The sequence below is a fragment of the Zalophus californianus genome, chromosome 3, assembly GCF_009762305.2.
Source record: "Zalophus californianus isolate mZalCal1 chromosome 3, mZalCal1.pri.v2, whole genome shotgun sequence".
Lineage (NCBI taxonomy): Eukaryota > Metazoa > Chordata > Mammalia > Carnivora > Otariidae > Zalophus > Zalophus californianus.
Genome location: NC_045597.1, coordinates 166,138,248 through 166,154,120, shown reverse-complemented (window position 1 = coordinate 166,154,120; position 15,873 = coordinate 166,138,248). Strand labels below are relative to the sequence as shown.

The window sequence follows — 15,873 nt, the reverse complement described above, 5'->3', positions numbered from 1 at the left end:
AAATGTCTTGCTTTCCAAAGTATTATCTCCGCTTTCTTTATTCTATTCTGGCTTTAAAAACAGGAACTTTCCATTATAATCATTGTCAGTGTTGACTTTTTCTTCCTAATATTTAGCTTTACTACGGTGTCACCTCTAGCATGACTACTGAGCTGATGAAGATAATTGCTCAAGAGAACCTGGAGACACATATAGAAAAAAAACTGGAGGAAGAAACCAAGAAAGATCTCATCCACCCTTTGCAGGTCTGGATCACCAGGTGGGACAGTCAAACTCCACGATTCATGAGATTGGTTGTTATATTTAGAAAGGACGATAAGGTGGGATTAAGTCCATGATGTAAGAACCTCCGAATGTCAAGTTTGAGATTCGTATGTATAGATATGTACATGTACAGATATGTGAATATATATATACATATGTATCCCCCAGTATAGCTCCATATTTAAGTTTTAGATTATAGGTGTATGTATGCACACACACGTATGAAATCTAAGAGCAAATGTATAGCAAAGATCATTAGTTTGACAACCCTATCTCCAGCTCTTGTCTCCTTACTCTATCATGCTGTCTGCTGCTTGCCTTCTTGCTCTTTGCCTTGCTGCCCTTCCTTCCCATTCCCTTGCTTTCCTTCTCCTCTCCCCACTCCAGTCTCACTGCCTGCTGCCCTGCCTTTCTTTCCCACTTGCTAGTGCTGACCTCGTGTTGTGTGCCCGCCTCAGTAACCAATATTGTGGCTGGACCAGCCTGTGGTTCTTACTACATTGGCAAGACCCCCTCAGCAATAACCATCAGGAAACGTGGGGAGAAGGGGTTTTGTTACTTAGACATCCTGGAAATGACATGGCACCCCTGGAGCCACACAGTGAAGTCACCGGTGGGGAGAGAGAGAGAGAGAGAGAGAGAGAACGTGTGAGCACACAAGGCCCTGGGCTCTGCTTTTATTGCGGTTGAGAGTGGGGGACTTAGGTTTTGTGGGCTCACTCTGTACTGCCGAATTTAAACACTAGGAGTAGAAATTTAAAGCTTGGGAAGAGAAAAAACAAGCGCCCGGCTGGCCGGTTATTGACATCAGAGATCTCTAAAACAACCGAGCCGCCCCTGGCTCCTTAGCGGTGTGGCTGGCAGCGTGTTTGCTGCAGACAGCCATCTTTAAAGTGGATAACTCCTCAGCAACCAAAACCTATAAAAAGCAGAAAACAAACCTGCCAGGGTTTATACTACACCTGAGTTTTGTTCCTTCTTCCTTTTTTTCCTCTCTTGCTCCTCACCGCGTTCAGTCGTGGGTACAAGCAGTCTTCACTAGCACCTTTTGTCTCTGCACTCCATCTCTCTCTCGGTGTCTCTTGCTGTCCTTGCTCTCTCTCTCCCTCCCCACCCCTCACTCTGTCTCTCACACTGTCCTTCTTTCTTACTACACCTGCATGTATCCTAACAGTCATGTTCCTTTGGAAAATTATTCGTTATGAAATAGTTCAATACAGGAAAGAATTAAGAATGATGTAATAAGCATAAACATGAACCTCACACCCAGATTTAATAAATACTACAAAGCCTTTAGATATTTTTAAAGGATTAAAATGGTACAGATACTGTTGAAACCTTCATTGAACCCCTCCCTAAACCCATTGTGAAAATCAAAAATGCCCAGGTGCATTTCCAAACCCCTGTCAGGGTCATTATACCTGTCGATTGTTAGCCAAGCTATTGAGTACCCAGATCCTTGCCGGATTGTGGGTACAGATACATGATGCCTAGCCTATGCTGATCCAAGGCTTCTTTGCAAGGATTTAGAAAAGATAGTCCTTTCCAAAAAAAAAAAAAAAAAAGTCATTACTTTGTAGACGAGGGTATAAAGTAGAAAAGAGCTATGGTTAAATAAAACTTGTTATTTCTTTTCCTTTTTGAAAGAAAATGTCAACATGTAATTAGAGTACTATGACACCATTCTTTTTAAATTTTGCTTTCTGCATATTCTATTTTATTTGAAAATCTCTTAAACAGGTACATTTCTCATTTGGGGTTTGTTTTCAGATGGCCAGAGCAAGGGATTAGTGGTAAGAATATTTTTGCTCAACTTTTGCTTCCTCACCTTAAAAAGTCTTATGTGGTTGTGTACACCTATTTAAGATATTAAACCACCCTATTAATGCACCTGCAGAAATATCTATTAAGAGTAAAAGCTTAACAGGAGCAAAAGATTTAACCATTCATAATCCAGCTTTGCATTTTTATTAGCGCATCTGTCCCTGCCTGCTACAACCTAATTCCCATCTTGACAAGTGGCGAAGTGTTTGGAATGCACACGGAAATTAGCCTGAATCTATTTGACAATAAGCAGGCAGAAGAAAATCTCCATGTTATCGTGGCCGAAACTCAGGACCTGGTGGCCCCCTTGCTCCGAAACATCTCCATCTGCACCCGAGTGGAGGACGCCTTCCTCCAGGCCCATGTGATCATCATCCTGGATGAGAACACTGACCAGGAGGTATACACTCTAGAAGACTACATCCGAAGCAGGCTTCCTCTGTGTAGGCTCTATGGATACCTGATCGAGAAAAATGCTCACGATTCTGTCAGAGTTATTGTGGGAGGAAAAACATTTGTGAATCTTAAAACCGTTTTGCTTATGAGATATGCCCCAAACGTGGCCCACAACATCATTGCCGTGGCACTGGGTGTGGAAGGCCAAGCTAGAGCTGCGCTGGCCAGAAAACTGAGAACAACCTCCTCATGTGAGTGAGCTTCTGTGTCTGTTTCTGTTTTTCAACAATGTGATTTGAAAGCCACTAGGAAGAACACCGTACCCCTTTAGGATTATTCTGGATGTCTGGAATAGAAAGTAGGAAGCAGATAAAAAGAACTCCTTACTGTGTGATTTGACTACGGTGTGAACGTTTTTTTCTTACTATTTTTCATGACAGGCTGTCTTTGTCCATCATTTAAAAAGTTAAACCAATGTTTAATATAAGATTTCTGTTTTTCTAGTTATAATTTGAAACCTAATATTTCAATTTTCCATAATAGTCAACCAAGGTAATCAGTGTTTTTTATTTTTTTTAAAGATTTTTATTTATTTGTTTGACAGAGAGAGACACAGTGAAAGAGGGAACACAAGCAGGGGGAGTGGGAGAGGAGAAGCAGGCTTCCCACCGAGCAGGGAGCCCAATGCGGGGCACGATCCCAAGACCCTGAGATCATGACCTGAGCCAAAGGCAGACGCTTAACAACTGAGCCACCCAGGTGCCCCTAATCAGTGTTCTTAAAAAAAAAAATCATCAGGGATGTGTGTAAGTGGCTCCACCCCACTTCCCACTGATGTGATGGTAAACATGTGCAAGGGTATTAAACTTGTCCGCAGGATTCTGCTGTCTAATCGGTTTCTGCCCCCAATTAGTCTTGGAACTGGTAGACATCAGAACCACGAGAGGATGAGACTGGATCAGAAAATGGATTGTTGTATTTAAAAGGGGAGTGCTGTATTTGAGAACATTTATCATCTTTAACAAATTTTAGATGTCCGTGCCTTTAGTTGGAGCAGGCGCAACAAAGCCCATGAAAATGCAGGGAGGTGCGAGGCGTTCCCTCAAGACAATAGGGAGATGATGAAATGTGAGCCCCACGTGCTCTAAATCGGGACCATAAAGGGCTTCAGGAAGCCCCTACATTATAGCAAGAGCTGTATCACCCACTGCTTTACAGGGAGGCCCTAGAACCATCACTTCTGGTATTCTCACACACAGATCTTCAGTGCCTCACCCCCAGGTTCAGTGATTACCTTAGCCAAATTGCTATAAAATTATTCAGTAGGAAAGAAAAACATTTTCTAATCACTTTATCTCTGTGCCAACCTTATATACAGATATGTAGACACTGCTTTATCACAAAAGATTTTTTTTAAGATTTTATTTATTTGAGAGAGAGAGAGAGCACATGAGATGGGGGGAGGGTCAGAGGGAGAAGCAGACTCCCTGCCGAGCAGGGAGCCCGATGCGGGACTCAATCCAGGGACTCCAGGATCATGACCTGAGCCGCAGGCAGTCACTTAACCAACTGAGCCACCCAGGTGCCCTCACAAAAGATTTCTGATAACGCTGATCGAAGTGCTAAGATGAGGCAGTGTTATAAAATTTAAAACAAGGTGGGGGCTTTCAACCAGAAAGCTGCTCTCCTGTGGGTCTGGTGGTGCCATAAATTGTAAGCTCTCCTGGACCCAAAGCCAATAAGCATATGAGAAGCAGAAGAAAGAGAAATGGAGAAACATTGGGTAAAGGAAAGAGAGACTTTGGAGGGACAGAGGTCAATGGGAATGGTCCGCAAAGCAGCAACGAGAGACTCTGCACCAACAAAGCCAGTTTCCTGAAATCAGAAAACCATCAAGGAGAGTCATTCAGTGAAGAGTCCAGATGCCAAGAGGGTGGCAGATCTTTCCAGGATGTCCCTTGAGTTCAGTTCACACATAACCCTGTTTCTCAGGCCATGTGCATTGGCTTGGTTGGAACTCTTGCTGCTGCAAGTGACAGCAAGTCCACTCAAAGCGACGGTAGACTGTAGACAGAGAGAGCTTTTTTTCAGGCATAAATGGATGCTGGGGCTCCAACAATGATGTCAGGACTGGCTTGCACTCTCTCTTGACCTATCACTCGGCCCCGCTTTCCTCAGCATTGGTTTGCTTCCCATGCAGGCTCTCTGTACAGAGTGGCGAAGTGACCACTGGTGTCTCCAGGCTCATACATTCATAACTTAGCTCACCCCAGGAGAAAGAGGGCTTGCTCTCTCAAATGTACAAAATGAGCAGGATAATATCTAATTGGCCAGGCTTGGGCCATTTGCCCATCTCCAAATCAATCGTCATCGCCAGGAGTCTGGAATCTGGGACTCCTGCCTATTGATAGACCTGAGGGGTGAGGACAGCCCCACCCAAACCATATGGACTGAAATTGAGAAAAGGTAATTATTTAAAGGAAAACCGGGATGCTGTTAAAGAAAAACAGTAGGAAGAAATGTTAGGAGGAAAAACAGCAGATGTCCACTATGGTTTTCTCTGGCAGTTATATGGAGCCCTACATCTGATAAGAAAAATTCTCCTCCCTACTGCCTGCCTTTGAACACAACCATGTGAGAGTGTGATACTTAAAGCTGCTACAGCCGTTTTAGGACCATGAGAGGCAGGCCAAAAGAATAGCATCTTTGAGCCGCTGAGCAACACCAGTGTTACTGCCTACCTCAACTTGTTATTGCCTGAGAAAAGTGAGCTCCTCCTAGTTAAGCCAAGTCAGAAGGATATTCTGTTACTTGAAACCTACACATCAAACTTAACTCATGCACAACAGTAGAGAATTTAATCACAGTAGGAAATGGTATGACTTTGAAAGATAATTAACTCTTTAAACAAATAAGTTAATAAATCAATAAAATTACTTATTTTCACTTCAGATACAACATTCCTAGAAGAGCCACAGTTTTAGAATCATATTAAATTTTAACCCCTATTTCTCTCTAACCACTGTCCTCTTATTTTCCTTCACAGGGCGAATCACTTTGTATAGTAGTTGCTTTCTTACCCACTCCCTTCCACCCCCAGAATGTTGCAAGGATTTGGGCTGATGTGTTTCCTCCTAAACCTTCCACCTAAAAGTACCTTACACATAGAAGCAAATTCAATTACTTGTTGATTAGGTTGTTCCTGAGGTCCTCTTATTATAACACCCTCCTTCTGCAGGAAATGAAACCCATCCGGGGGTTAAGTGATTAGCCCAAATTTCTATTCCAGTCTAGAATCAAGAACCTTTGTCAGAACCAAAGCAGATAAAAAGTTCTCCTAATGGCAAGCAGAGTGGTTAAGTTAGGACCACACCAGTAGTATAATTTTCAGTAGCAAGGTCTTTCAGGGAGCACTTCAGTATTTCTTGAATTCACTCATACGGCCTATGTATGAACATGATTAGGAATTGCCGAACCCTGATGATTCAGTAAATCATCCATGTCATTTGTACATTCGGGGGAAGCATAAACTTAGATCCTTTTATAGCAAAAAGATCAATCCTAAAACAACACACAGACAAAAAATAGACTACAGGCAATTTTTTGTATTAATGCTCATTCTTATGTTAACTTTAAATTTCTTTCTCTTCACAGGTATCAAAAATGTGATAGTTTGGGGTAATATTAGTGGAAATAACTACATTGATCTGAGAAAAGCCAAGGTTTACAGATATGAGAGTGCTATTTGGGGACCTCCTAACTACTCACGGCCTGTTTTGAGCTTGATTTTTGATAGGTATGGTATATTTTTAAGTCAAGTATACTAGCAATGTTGGATACATGTATAATAGTTGTTATAATCCTTTAAATCATCTTAGAAATCTTTGAACCAAAATGACTTGGCATTGGCATTGTTCACACTTACCTTTGTTTATGCACTCTATTGAAAATACAGAAAATCCCACAGAATCCCAACTGGTCAGTCCCCACGCCCAATTTATTTGACTTTGCAGTTATGAATTTTTTTTATTTTTTATTGTTATGTTAATCACCATACATTACATCATTCATTTTTGATGGAGTGTTCCGTGAAGAAGATAGCAGGAGTCGATTGACTTTTTACAGGATTCAAGAAGCTTGAAGAAGGAAGGTACACAGGAAGGCATATTTCTCTTTTACAGAGATGATTTCTTATACTGAGATCCATTGACCCAAAGAACATTCTTTTATTCCCATTCTTCCCTCCATTGTAAAATCGTTTCTTTCTCTCCTTATAGTGACTGGGTAAACAGACAATATGTGGAAACTCTTAAAAAGCTGACGGCCACAGGAAAACAATTTGGAGCCATCTTATCTGCACACAGTATAGCCACTACATTGAAATACTGGTACCATGGCTCACCGCCTGGGGAGATCGTGTCTTTAGGAGTACTAAGTGAAGGTCAATCTGGGTTTTTTGTTTTTTGGGGGTTTTTTTGTATTACTTTCAAACCTGCCTGTATGCCTCATACCCCTGCTTCTGTGTCCCTGCCTTCTGCCTTACCTGGTCTGTAAGCTGTCTGGACTTCCACAGTTCCATACTCACTTATCATTCATGCACTCACTCAGCCATTCAGAAATTCTGCAATGTTCTGTGTGAATGTGCAGGGAACACACACACAGCTGCTGCCTTCAGACCTAGAGCAGAGGGAAGAAGAGCCAGCTACAAAAACTCCAGAGTTCCACTAAGCTGTTCTCACTGTATCCCAGGTGAGGAAGGGAAGGCAAGGTTGGTTTTAGGCAGATGGCCGGAAGAATCAGGATGGACTTCAATAAGGAGGTGACCCCCCAGGAAGCCTTCAAGTCTGAGTAGTGTTTACCTGGCAGACTAGTGTGGATAGAACATCCCCCAGGAGCCACGGTGGCAAAGATCCAGGGTCAGGAGATGAAGGATACATCAGGATGCAGATCTTCGGGCACCCGTGGGAATGTGGAAAGCTTGCTCTCCCGCGGCAAATACCGTATATGCATTTTTACAACCTTACCGCTGTCATCTGCTAAAAACTACTTCAGAGGACTTCTACATTTTTGAAGAGTAGGAAAGAGAGAAGAGTTGTTCTGTGTTCTCTGGGTTCTATCTAAAGCATCTCTTCCCTTTCTGTTTTACTTTCTCCCTGTGCAAACTCATTCGCTGCTAAAGCTTCCCGCCTCCGCCTCTCTGCTGAGCAGTAGCCTATGAAACACTGTCCCCTGGACCATGCTGTCACCTCAGACTGACATACACCAAACTGAACTCATGGTCATCCTCTCCAATTTGATCTACCTCTTGTGTTCCTTATGTTATTAGTGGAACCACCATCCTCCCTGTTATTCCAGTGACCATCGTGTAGCTCAAGGAAATCTCCCAAATCCCCCAAGTCAGAAATCATCTGTCTCTCCTCTGTATGTGAACAGCATTTTGGCCCTCAGTCAGGGAGTGCATTCCAGCCTGTCCTTGTTGGTGGTGTGGTTAATTTCGTTAAGTCCCCTGTGTCCGACTGCATATACCCTGAGGGCAGGGCTTTGGCTGAGTCTTCCTGCTTCTACTTCAGGGTTAGACACTCAGGGAATCTTGTTTCAATTGCAGTAAGGCGCATGAGCACGCTTTTAATGCATACGGTGAATCAAATCAGTATGTTACCTTTTTAGTGTAATAGGCATTTAAAACCTTATCTTTATTTGTTAACAGTTTAATCTCTGTAGGAGTTCACCAATAAACAATGCAATATTAGAGGTGAAGAGCAGGTCATCACTGTCTTCCTGAAACCATGTAGGTAGACTCTTGTATGTTGTCCACCCATCAGGCTGGCTCTTTTTTTTTTTTTTAAAGATTTTATTTATTTATTAATGAGAGATAGAGAGAGAGAGAGGCAGAGGGAGAAGCAGGCTCCCAAGGAACAGGGAGCCCGACGCGGGACTCCTGGGATCATGACCTGAGCTGAAGGCAGACGCTTAACCATCTGAGCCACCCAGGCGCCCTCAGGCTGGCTCTTTACAGATTAAAAAAAAAAGAGAGTGAACAGAGAACCTCAGATGCCCTCTAAGGAAAGGCCTTTTAGATCCTGGTTTCTTGACTATCCTCACATTTTTGTTCTACTGACAGCATTTTTGATGACTAGAATGGCAAGAATTATTTTCTCATTTGATTGAGGCACAAAAGGCAGGGGGGCAATTCTATCTGAATGTTGCATAGTTAGTAGTAGTAAGTGTTGTCCATCTTTTAATTTGGAACACATCCAAACTGGGCCCTGGGAGCTGCCGGGAAATCATCAACTTCCCCAGCCCCTCCCTCTCCCACCCCAGGCCTCACACCGCAGCTATGGGACCACCACAGCAGGCTAGAAGAGGGTAGGCCAGGTGAACAAATGTCTTGGGGTCTTGGGCCAGTGAGGGGGCAAGGAAAGGCCACAGGGGGCAGAAAAAAGGAGTCTAGACAAAATGGAGGAGAAAGACATGAGCCCCCGAGGCACAGGCACGGGGTCTGAACCAAGCCTGAGCGGACAGGAGGGGTAACAGGAGGGAGTAGTGGTTCTTCTTTCAGAGAGAAACACAGAAGAGAGAGTTGTCAGAACTTGGAGAGATGCTAAGTCAATACTTCTAGAGTAGGTGTTTCAATCCTCCCAGGAGGGGAATTCTCAGAAGTTTAGTTCACTGTTACCATTAAAAATCACATACGATCTCTGTCCTTTTCTACAATGCTTTATATGAAGGGTGTATTGTTCTGAGTGCTTTTGTTTTGCTTTGCTTTCTATTTGCTCACTACAGGCCAGTTTGGTATTCCTGAAGGGATCGTCTTTTCTATGCCTGTAAAATTTGAGAATGGAACTTGGGTAGTTCTTACAGATCTCAAAGATACTGAAATCAGTGAACAAATAATGACCAGAATGACAAGTGATCTCATTCAGGTAATGTCTGAATAGATATAAGAACACTGACTTTGATAATGACTATAAACTGATTCCTCTGGGCCAAGGAACCCACACCGATTTTCTGTGGGTTCAGTTTGCATCCGCTTCCTAAAAACAATCAGGAGGCAATAAGACTTTGAAGAAATCAACAGAAGAACACTACTCATTACGTTACATAATATCTGGCATGTTAAAAATATTTGTTGGTAATCAAGACCCGAAGTGTTTTTCTATTGAAGATTGATTGATTAAGCTAGCAATTGTGGTCACTTACTTCTCTGATTATGAAATTTTTCAACAGGAGAAACTTGTTGCACTTGGAGATTTGATCAGTTTTCAGCCCTATCAATCAGGTAATCTTTTCAATGTGATGTTTCATTGAGCTGCTACTAAAAGACTATTAAAATATTTGTTGGGGCACCTGGGTGGCTCAGTCATTTAAGCATCTGCCTTCGGCTCAGGTCATGACCCCGGGGTCGTGAGATGGAGTCCCTATCAGGCTCCCTGCTCAGCAGGAAGCCTGCTTCTCACTCTCCCTCTGCCCTTCCCCCTACTCGTGCTCTCTCTCTCTCTCATGCTCTCTGTCTCTCTCAAATAAGTAAATAAAATCTTGAAAAAAAATTTTAAAATATTTGTTAAAACTGAATCGCTATTGAATATTGATAACTATAATCCACACTTTATCACTTTTAAATGAAATTATCGACAAAAGAAACTGCCAAGTTCAGTGTGTCTTTCGAAATAAAACATCTCATAAGAATGCTAAAGAAATCACATCTTAAAAACACAATGACCTTATAAATGTTGTGTGTAACATATGTATTCATGTCCCAGGCCTGCCGTAATGAATGACCACAAACTGGGTGGCTTCAACAACAGAAACTTACTCTCTAGTGAATAAGTGAGACCAGCAGATCTAAATCAAAGTGTTGGTAGGGCCATGGTCCTTCGGAAAGCTCTAGGGACACACCCTTCTCTGCCTCTTCTGGGCTACAGCTGCATCACTCCAATCTCTGCCTCTGTCTTCACGTGCCGGTCTTCTCTCCGTGTGTGTCTTGTTTCTTCTCCTTAAAAGGACACCAGTCATTGCAACCCAGTACGACCCCATCTTAACTTGATTAAATCTGCTAAAACCCTATTTCCAAATAAGGTCACATTCACAGGTATCAGGGATTGGGACTCCAATGTGGGAACACAATCCAACCCACAACATTCCATTTACTTTTAGATCGCTTAAAAAAAAAAAACAACAATACATTTAACAAGCCTATTTTTCTCACTGGCAGTTTCTCTAATACTAAACTCACAAGGAAGTTCTATCAAATTTTTTGATCTCTAAATATTGAAAATATTTAACAACTAGTATGGTACAGATTCCACCCAATCAAAATAGTTGCTGCCTCTTAGAATGAATTAACTGGTAAAAAAGAACCTGGCAGGGACAGAAGACTGTCCTTGGTCCAGACCAGAAAGGGTTTAGTGAGGTCAAAGTATGGCAGTGTGGAAAGGGCAGAGAGACCAGGCCTCGAGGAAAAGAGGTTCTGGGCAGAAGTTGGGCTTTGGGAATTCAGATCTGGTTCCAGGAATGGGCAAAAGCAAATAAAGTCCAAAGGCAGCATGGATTCCAAGGGCATAGACACAGAAGTCCGAAGAGCAGTTGGTTTTCACTGGAACAGTTTTATTCCCAGAGTTTAGAAGTCCTCTGTGTGGCTTTCTGCTTTTGCAGAGTAGAGCTGCAAATTCCTTTTCTGAGAATGGGCTATAAAGAAGTCATTCTAAATTTGGCTCCTTTGGTAGTTAGTCCTAAATTTTCCGTAATACTTGCATTATAGCAGGTTTGGTGAAAGAGAATAACCTAATTTTATGCTGTTTTCATTAACAAAGGTCAAGGCATAGATAGATGATAGATAGATAGATAGATAGATAGATAGATAGATAGATAGATAGATAGATATAGATCTTGATTCTGTCAACTTCAGACCTTGCCCAAAACACTGTTCCAGAGATTCCAAGATCAGGGCATTGAAAATAATCAGAATTTTGCACAGTTTGGAGGTCTCTGCTTATTAGCATATCAATGAGGTGATTCATGCACGAGGTTTGTTTAATCTTTTTGATTAATTTAATACTTAATTCCTTGACTTTTAGAGACTGACATAGCCAAAAGCGATGAAAAGACCAGCTTACCTACCACATACAACAACCAGGAAAATCAAAGAGTCTCAGATGGTAGGTATATCAATTGAAAAAAAAAAATGTCCTTTTTATCTAAGACTTAACACTAAATTTTGAAGGAAGGAATTTGATCATCTGTTAGCCACAAGGTGAAAATTAAATCTTTTATCACCCTCATCCTATATTCAAAAATCAGATCATATTTAAAATCTATTAAAATTTTGAAGGAAATTAACAGATATTCATTGAGCACCTTCTGTATACTGGTCACTGTGAGAGACACTGGAGACACAGTGACAGAGTTATAGCCACACAGATATGTCTGGGGAAAGGAGCCCTGAGAATATGAAGAAGTAAATGCCAAGATGCAGAATGAGTTAAAAATCTCAATAAAACAAAGCAATACAGGTCAAAAGGAAAGAGAGTATATAATAAATAATCTAGAAAAGAGAATTCCTTGTAATATATGAAGAAGACTTTGTCGTATCTTCAAATCTAGTTGGGACTTAAGATGGCTAAAGATAATGAAATGATCATTTATTCAGAAACTCTGCTGGTTCTGTCACACAAGGTGAAAATATTCGAGATCTATTGTACAACAATGTATACATAGTTAATACTGTACTGTACACTGAAAAACATATTTAAAAGGTAGATTTCATGTTATATGTTTTTAGCGCAATAAAAGAAGAAAGAAAGAAACCACACTAGGTCCTAGGGACATGAACATAAATCAAATATTGTTCTTGCTCTCAAAGTGCTCACCGTCTAGCATGGGAAACAGCAAAGCCAATCAAAAACTACCCTGTTGAGGGGGGCCTGGTGGCTCGGGGTCAGTTAAGTGTCTGCCTTTGGCTCAGGTCATGATCCTGAGGTCCTGGGATCGAGCCTCATGTCCTCCCTGCTCAGCGGGGAGTCTGCTTCTTCCTCTGCCCCTCCCCCTCCCCCTGCTTGTGTATTCTCTCTCTCTCTCTCTCAAATAAATAAATACAATCTTAAAAAAAAAAAAAAAAACCTACCCTGTTGAGAAGGAAGTGGTATGTAGAGAGAGGCCCAGGTATAATGGAACCACACTGGGGGTCTCCTGATAGGGACAGCAATGTTAGGAAAGGTTTTCAAGCAGAAGTGACATGGGACCTGAGTCTGGAAGGATGAGTAGAAATTTCTCATGTCATGTAGTGAAAAAGAAGCCTGCAGGTGGAGGAGTCAGAGAAGCTGTGAAAGGTGTCCCACCAGAAGAAGACACATGGGCAGAGGAAGCATTTCAGGTGGCCAAGGCGTGACCAGAAGTATGAACCCAAGGCAGTCTAAAGTTGTATTCAGAAGACAATAAACAGAGTAGCTGGGCTAGAGCAGAGGATCCCAAAATGATGAGTAGAACTGGAAGAGGCGCATGGAGGTCATCTCTAGTTTGGTTGGTTGAGAGCTCAGCCAAATGGCTGGTGGGTGGCGAGACAAGCATGAAATGGCTGCTATTAGGCTTAAGGAACTAACCTGGCTTTCTCGTTGGCCCCCTAGAAGATGATGGAGCCACCCAAATCACTGTCCAGAGGACTGTGGTGAGCTCAGTCTCAGACAGAATAGATATTTATATAGTATCTCTAGGATGGGTGCAGCACTGTTGTTCCAGTTGGCCCAGCTGGTATTGAGCAATACTCAAGAAAATGACCGAGGGCTCCAAGGCCCTTGTGAGAGAACTGAGAAAAAACTGTCAGATCTGTCATGAGCAAGGTGACTGGCAGCTTTCCAGCATGGTTGAAAAAAAGTCAAGTTGTAGAGTATGTATTCCAGAGTTTAGGCATCAGAACGATCCAAGTTGTTAATTAAACTGTTAGATTCTTAGACCCTCTACTAAGTCATAATCTTACACGGACTAAAGAAGGTTAGTGGTGATAAAGTAGAGAAAATGGGGCTGATTTCAGGTTGTTTGAGGGGCTATGTGTTGAATGAGCTTTAGAATCAAGTATCACTTGATAGTGCTTTCCACAGTGTGGGCTCAGTGGGTCATAAAAAAATTTTGTGGGGGGTGGCTGGTGGCTCAGTCAGTTAAGCGTCTGACTCTTGATCTCAGCTCAGGTCTTGATCTCAGGGTCATGAATTCAAGCCCCATTTGGGCTCTATGCTGGGTGTGAAGCCTACTAAAAAAAGAAAAAAAATCGTGGGTGATGAAATCAATTTAACAACTGGCATTTTTTCCTTAAACTGGAATAAAAATGATAAGAAAAGAGTAAGTGAGAAGAACAGATTTCTTTCCCAATGCACTAGAATAGAAAAGAAAAACAAAGATGAGTAAAAAAGATAAGAAAAGGGTAAGTCCTGTTTCATGTAACTTTTTTCTGTTTTATTGTAAGCACACAAGTACACATACTAAACTATAATGTAAAATGCATTTTTTACTGTGAGTCATGGTCAACCAAGTTTGAAAAACACTGACCTAGACAATTTCATAGTTGTTAGTTATATTCTAAATCCAATATGTTTTATCTAATTTTGGTTTCAGAATATAAAGATAGAATGTGTTCTGATCTAATCCAAGATGAGGAAAAAAACCTGGTTATGTCAGACACTAAGTCCATTGAGTCACATACCATCTCTGCAGTGCTAATGGTCATGACTCACGTTGTCGGGTCTTAGGGAATGACGCTGTGGTCAGGAGAATGTAGTCCAGTTCTCAAGACTCCATATAAAAGTGATCGGGCATCTTGCAGCTTCCCAAGAATAAGGCATTCAGAGAAACTTGGAGTGGAAGCAACAGGGCGGGAGAAAATTAGACTAACTTCAAAAATCCGTGTGCTTTAGATACTAAAATCTCTGTTCTGCCCATTCTCTGTTTACACCAGTGGATCTTTTAGATCTGATTCCTCAACCCATCTCTGAAAAGCCATACAGTCAAGAAGCCATAAATGGTAGGTGGGGAAACAAAACATTAACTAGTCTTTTCTTATTCAATTAATAGAACTGGGTAGAAGAGATCAAGTGTCCCCCAGATATAATTCTTTTCAAACCCTCCCCCCGTCACATCCCCAGCTTTGTTTGCTGACACTTTTGGAACCTCCCTTCCTACATTTATAACCAGGGCTATGTCAATGGCAACTGAATCCTTCCTTCAGAATGAATAAGTAAGGAAATGGACACAGATATATCGGCAAGTCCAGATTTTTAAAGTCTATAGCATAGTTGTCAGGGTATTTTTTAAAAACCAGGCTGATAGAGACTTCTTCGGGGTTGACCAGTCAGGATATTCACCCACGCCTCCACATTCTTATTTGAATGTCCAATAAAATGAACAAATCCATGGTACCTTCCATTCTGAAAATGTATAGGATGGTGGGCTTTGGAGTGGGGCTAACTAGGGGGAATTAGAATTGGTACATAGACGAGAAGCAGGGCCAAGAGAAGAAATGGAACTGACCATGTAGCAGCAAAATTCAGAATGGGAAGTAAAGGAACCAAGCAACACTGCAAGTAGAAATAGATTAAGGTCAGGAGGGAGGCCAGAGTTTAGTTTTGCTGTATGTAAAAGATCTAATGATGGTCTTGTGGTTTGATGTCCCTCATAGATAGAATCCCTCTCACACATACTCCCTCAGTTGAATCAGATTGAATACAGGAATCCAGGAAACAGAAGAAAGAGGAGAGCAGACAAAAAGCTAATAAAAACATAGGTTACTAATGGATTTTTAGATAGTTACACCTTTCATTCTCCCCCTTTTACAGATTCTGAAGACAAAAGTGTGGAAGAGCAACAGATAAATTAGACCAACTATAAAGATATTTGGTGGTGTAATAAATATGGAAAGACCCATGAATGCGTGTATTTAGGGAAGACACCCCTCCACCTGGTCTGGGGGCAAGCATGGGACCCAGTTTTGTACAGTGATACATAAGATTTCTGGAGATGTATGGGGGGCAGATGGGGTTGGAGATAGTTTGCAAGATTGACTTCCATCTTAGATAACATTATGCTAGACAATAACGTGACTGCACACACACAAAAAATTGAGTTCAATCATTTTATGTTACCTGAATTCACTCATAGGTTTGCTTATTGTCCCATTTTCTCATATAGTTTGGTGTCAATTGCTGTTTTTTTAAACTACATTAAAATACGATGGTCAGTCATTGCATCCTTGCCTGTACATGCTTCTAAGAGGGACTGCTTCCCCCCACAGGCCATACCTAAGGCATGGACATGAGTGGCCATGTTTGCTCGGCTGTTCTTACCTCCTTGGCTTCAACTGATTGGACTAAAATAAATACACCTTACTCAAGGGGAACCAATTAGATT

General features: G+C 41.7%; 1 protein-coding gene across 7 annotated transcripts in view; it reads left to right on the top strand.

Annotated features, from left to right (window-relative positions):
• MDH1B (malate dehydrogenase 1B) overlaps positions 1–15,873 on the top strand; it is a 23,812-nt gene extending 7,939 nt beyond the window's left edge. For 5 of the 7 annotated variants that reach the window (XM_027590381.2, XM_027590378.2, XM_027590382.2 and 2 more), the window contains 9 exons: positions 117–259; positions 2,239–2,735; positions 6,139–6,280; positions 6,762–6,925; positions 9,268–9,407; positions 9,712–9,763; positions 11,559–11,639; positions 14,426–14,491; positions 15,303–15,872. In XM_027590381.2, the coding sequence (XP_027446182.2) occupies positions 141–259; positions 2,239–2,735; positions 6,139–6,280; positions 6,762–6,925; positions 9,268–9,407; positions 9,712–9,763; positions 11,559–11,639; positions 14,426–14,491; positions 15,303–15,343 (1,302 nt within the window). In that variant the 5' untranslated portion in view covers positions 117–140 and the 3' untranslated portion in view covers positions 15,344–15,872. Of the gene's footprint in view, positions 1–116; positions 260–2,238; positions 2,736–6,138; positions 6,281–6,761; positions 6,926–9,267; positions 9,408–9,711; positions 9,764–11,558; positions 11,640–14,425; positions 14,492–15,302 lie in introns of all 7 variants that reach the window. The other 2 variants (XM_027590384.2, XM_027590379.2) reach the window with 2 other exon arrangements.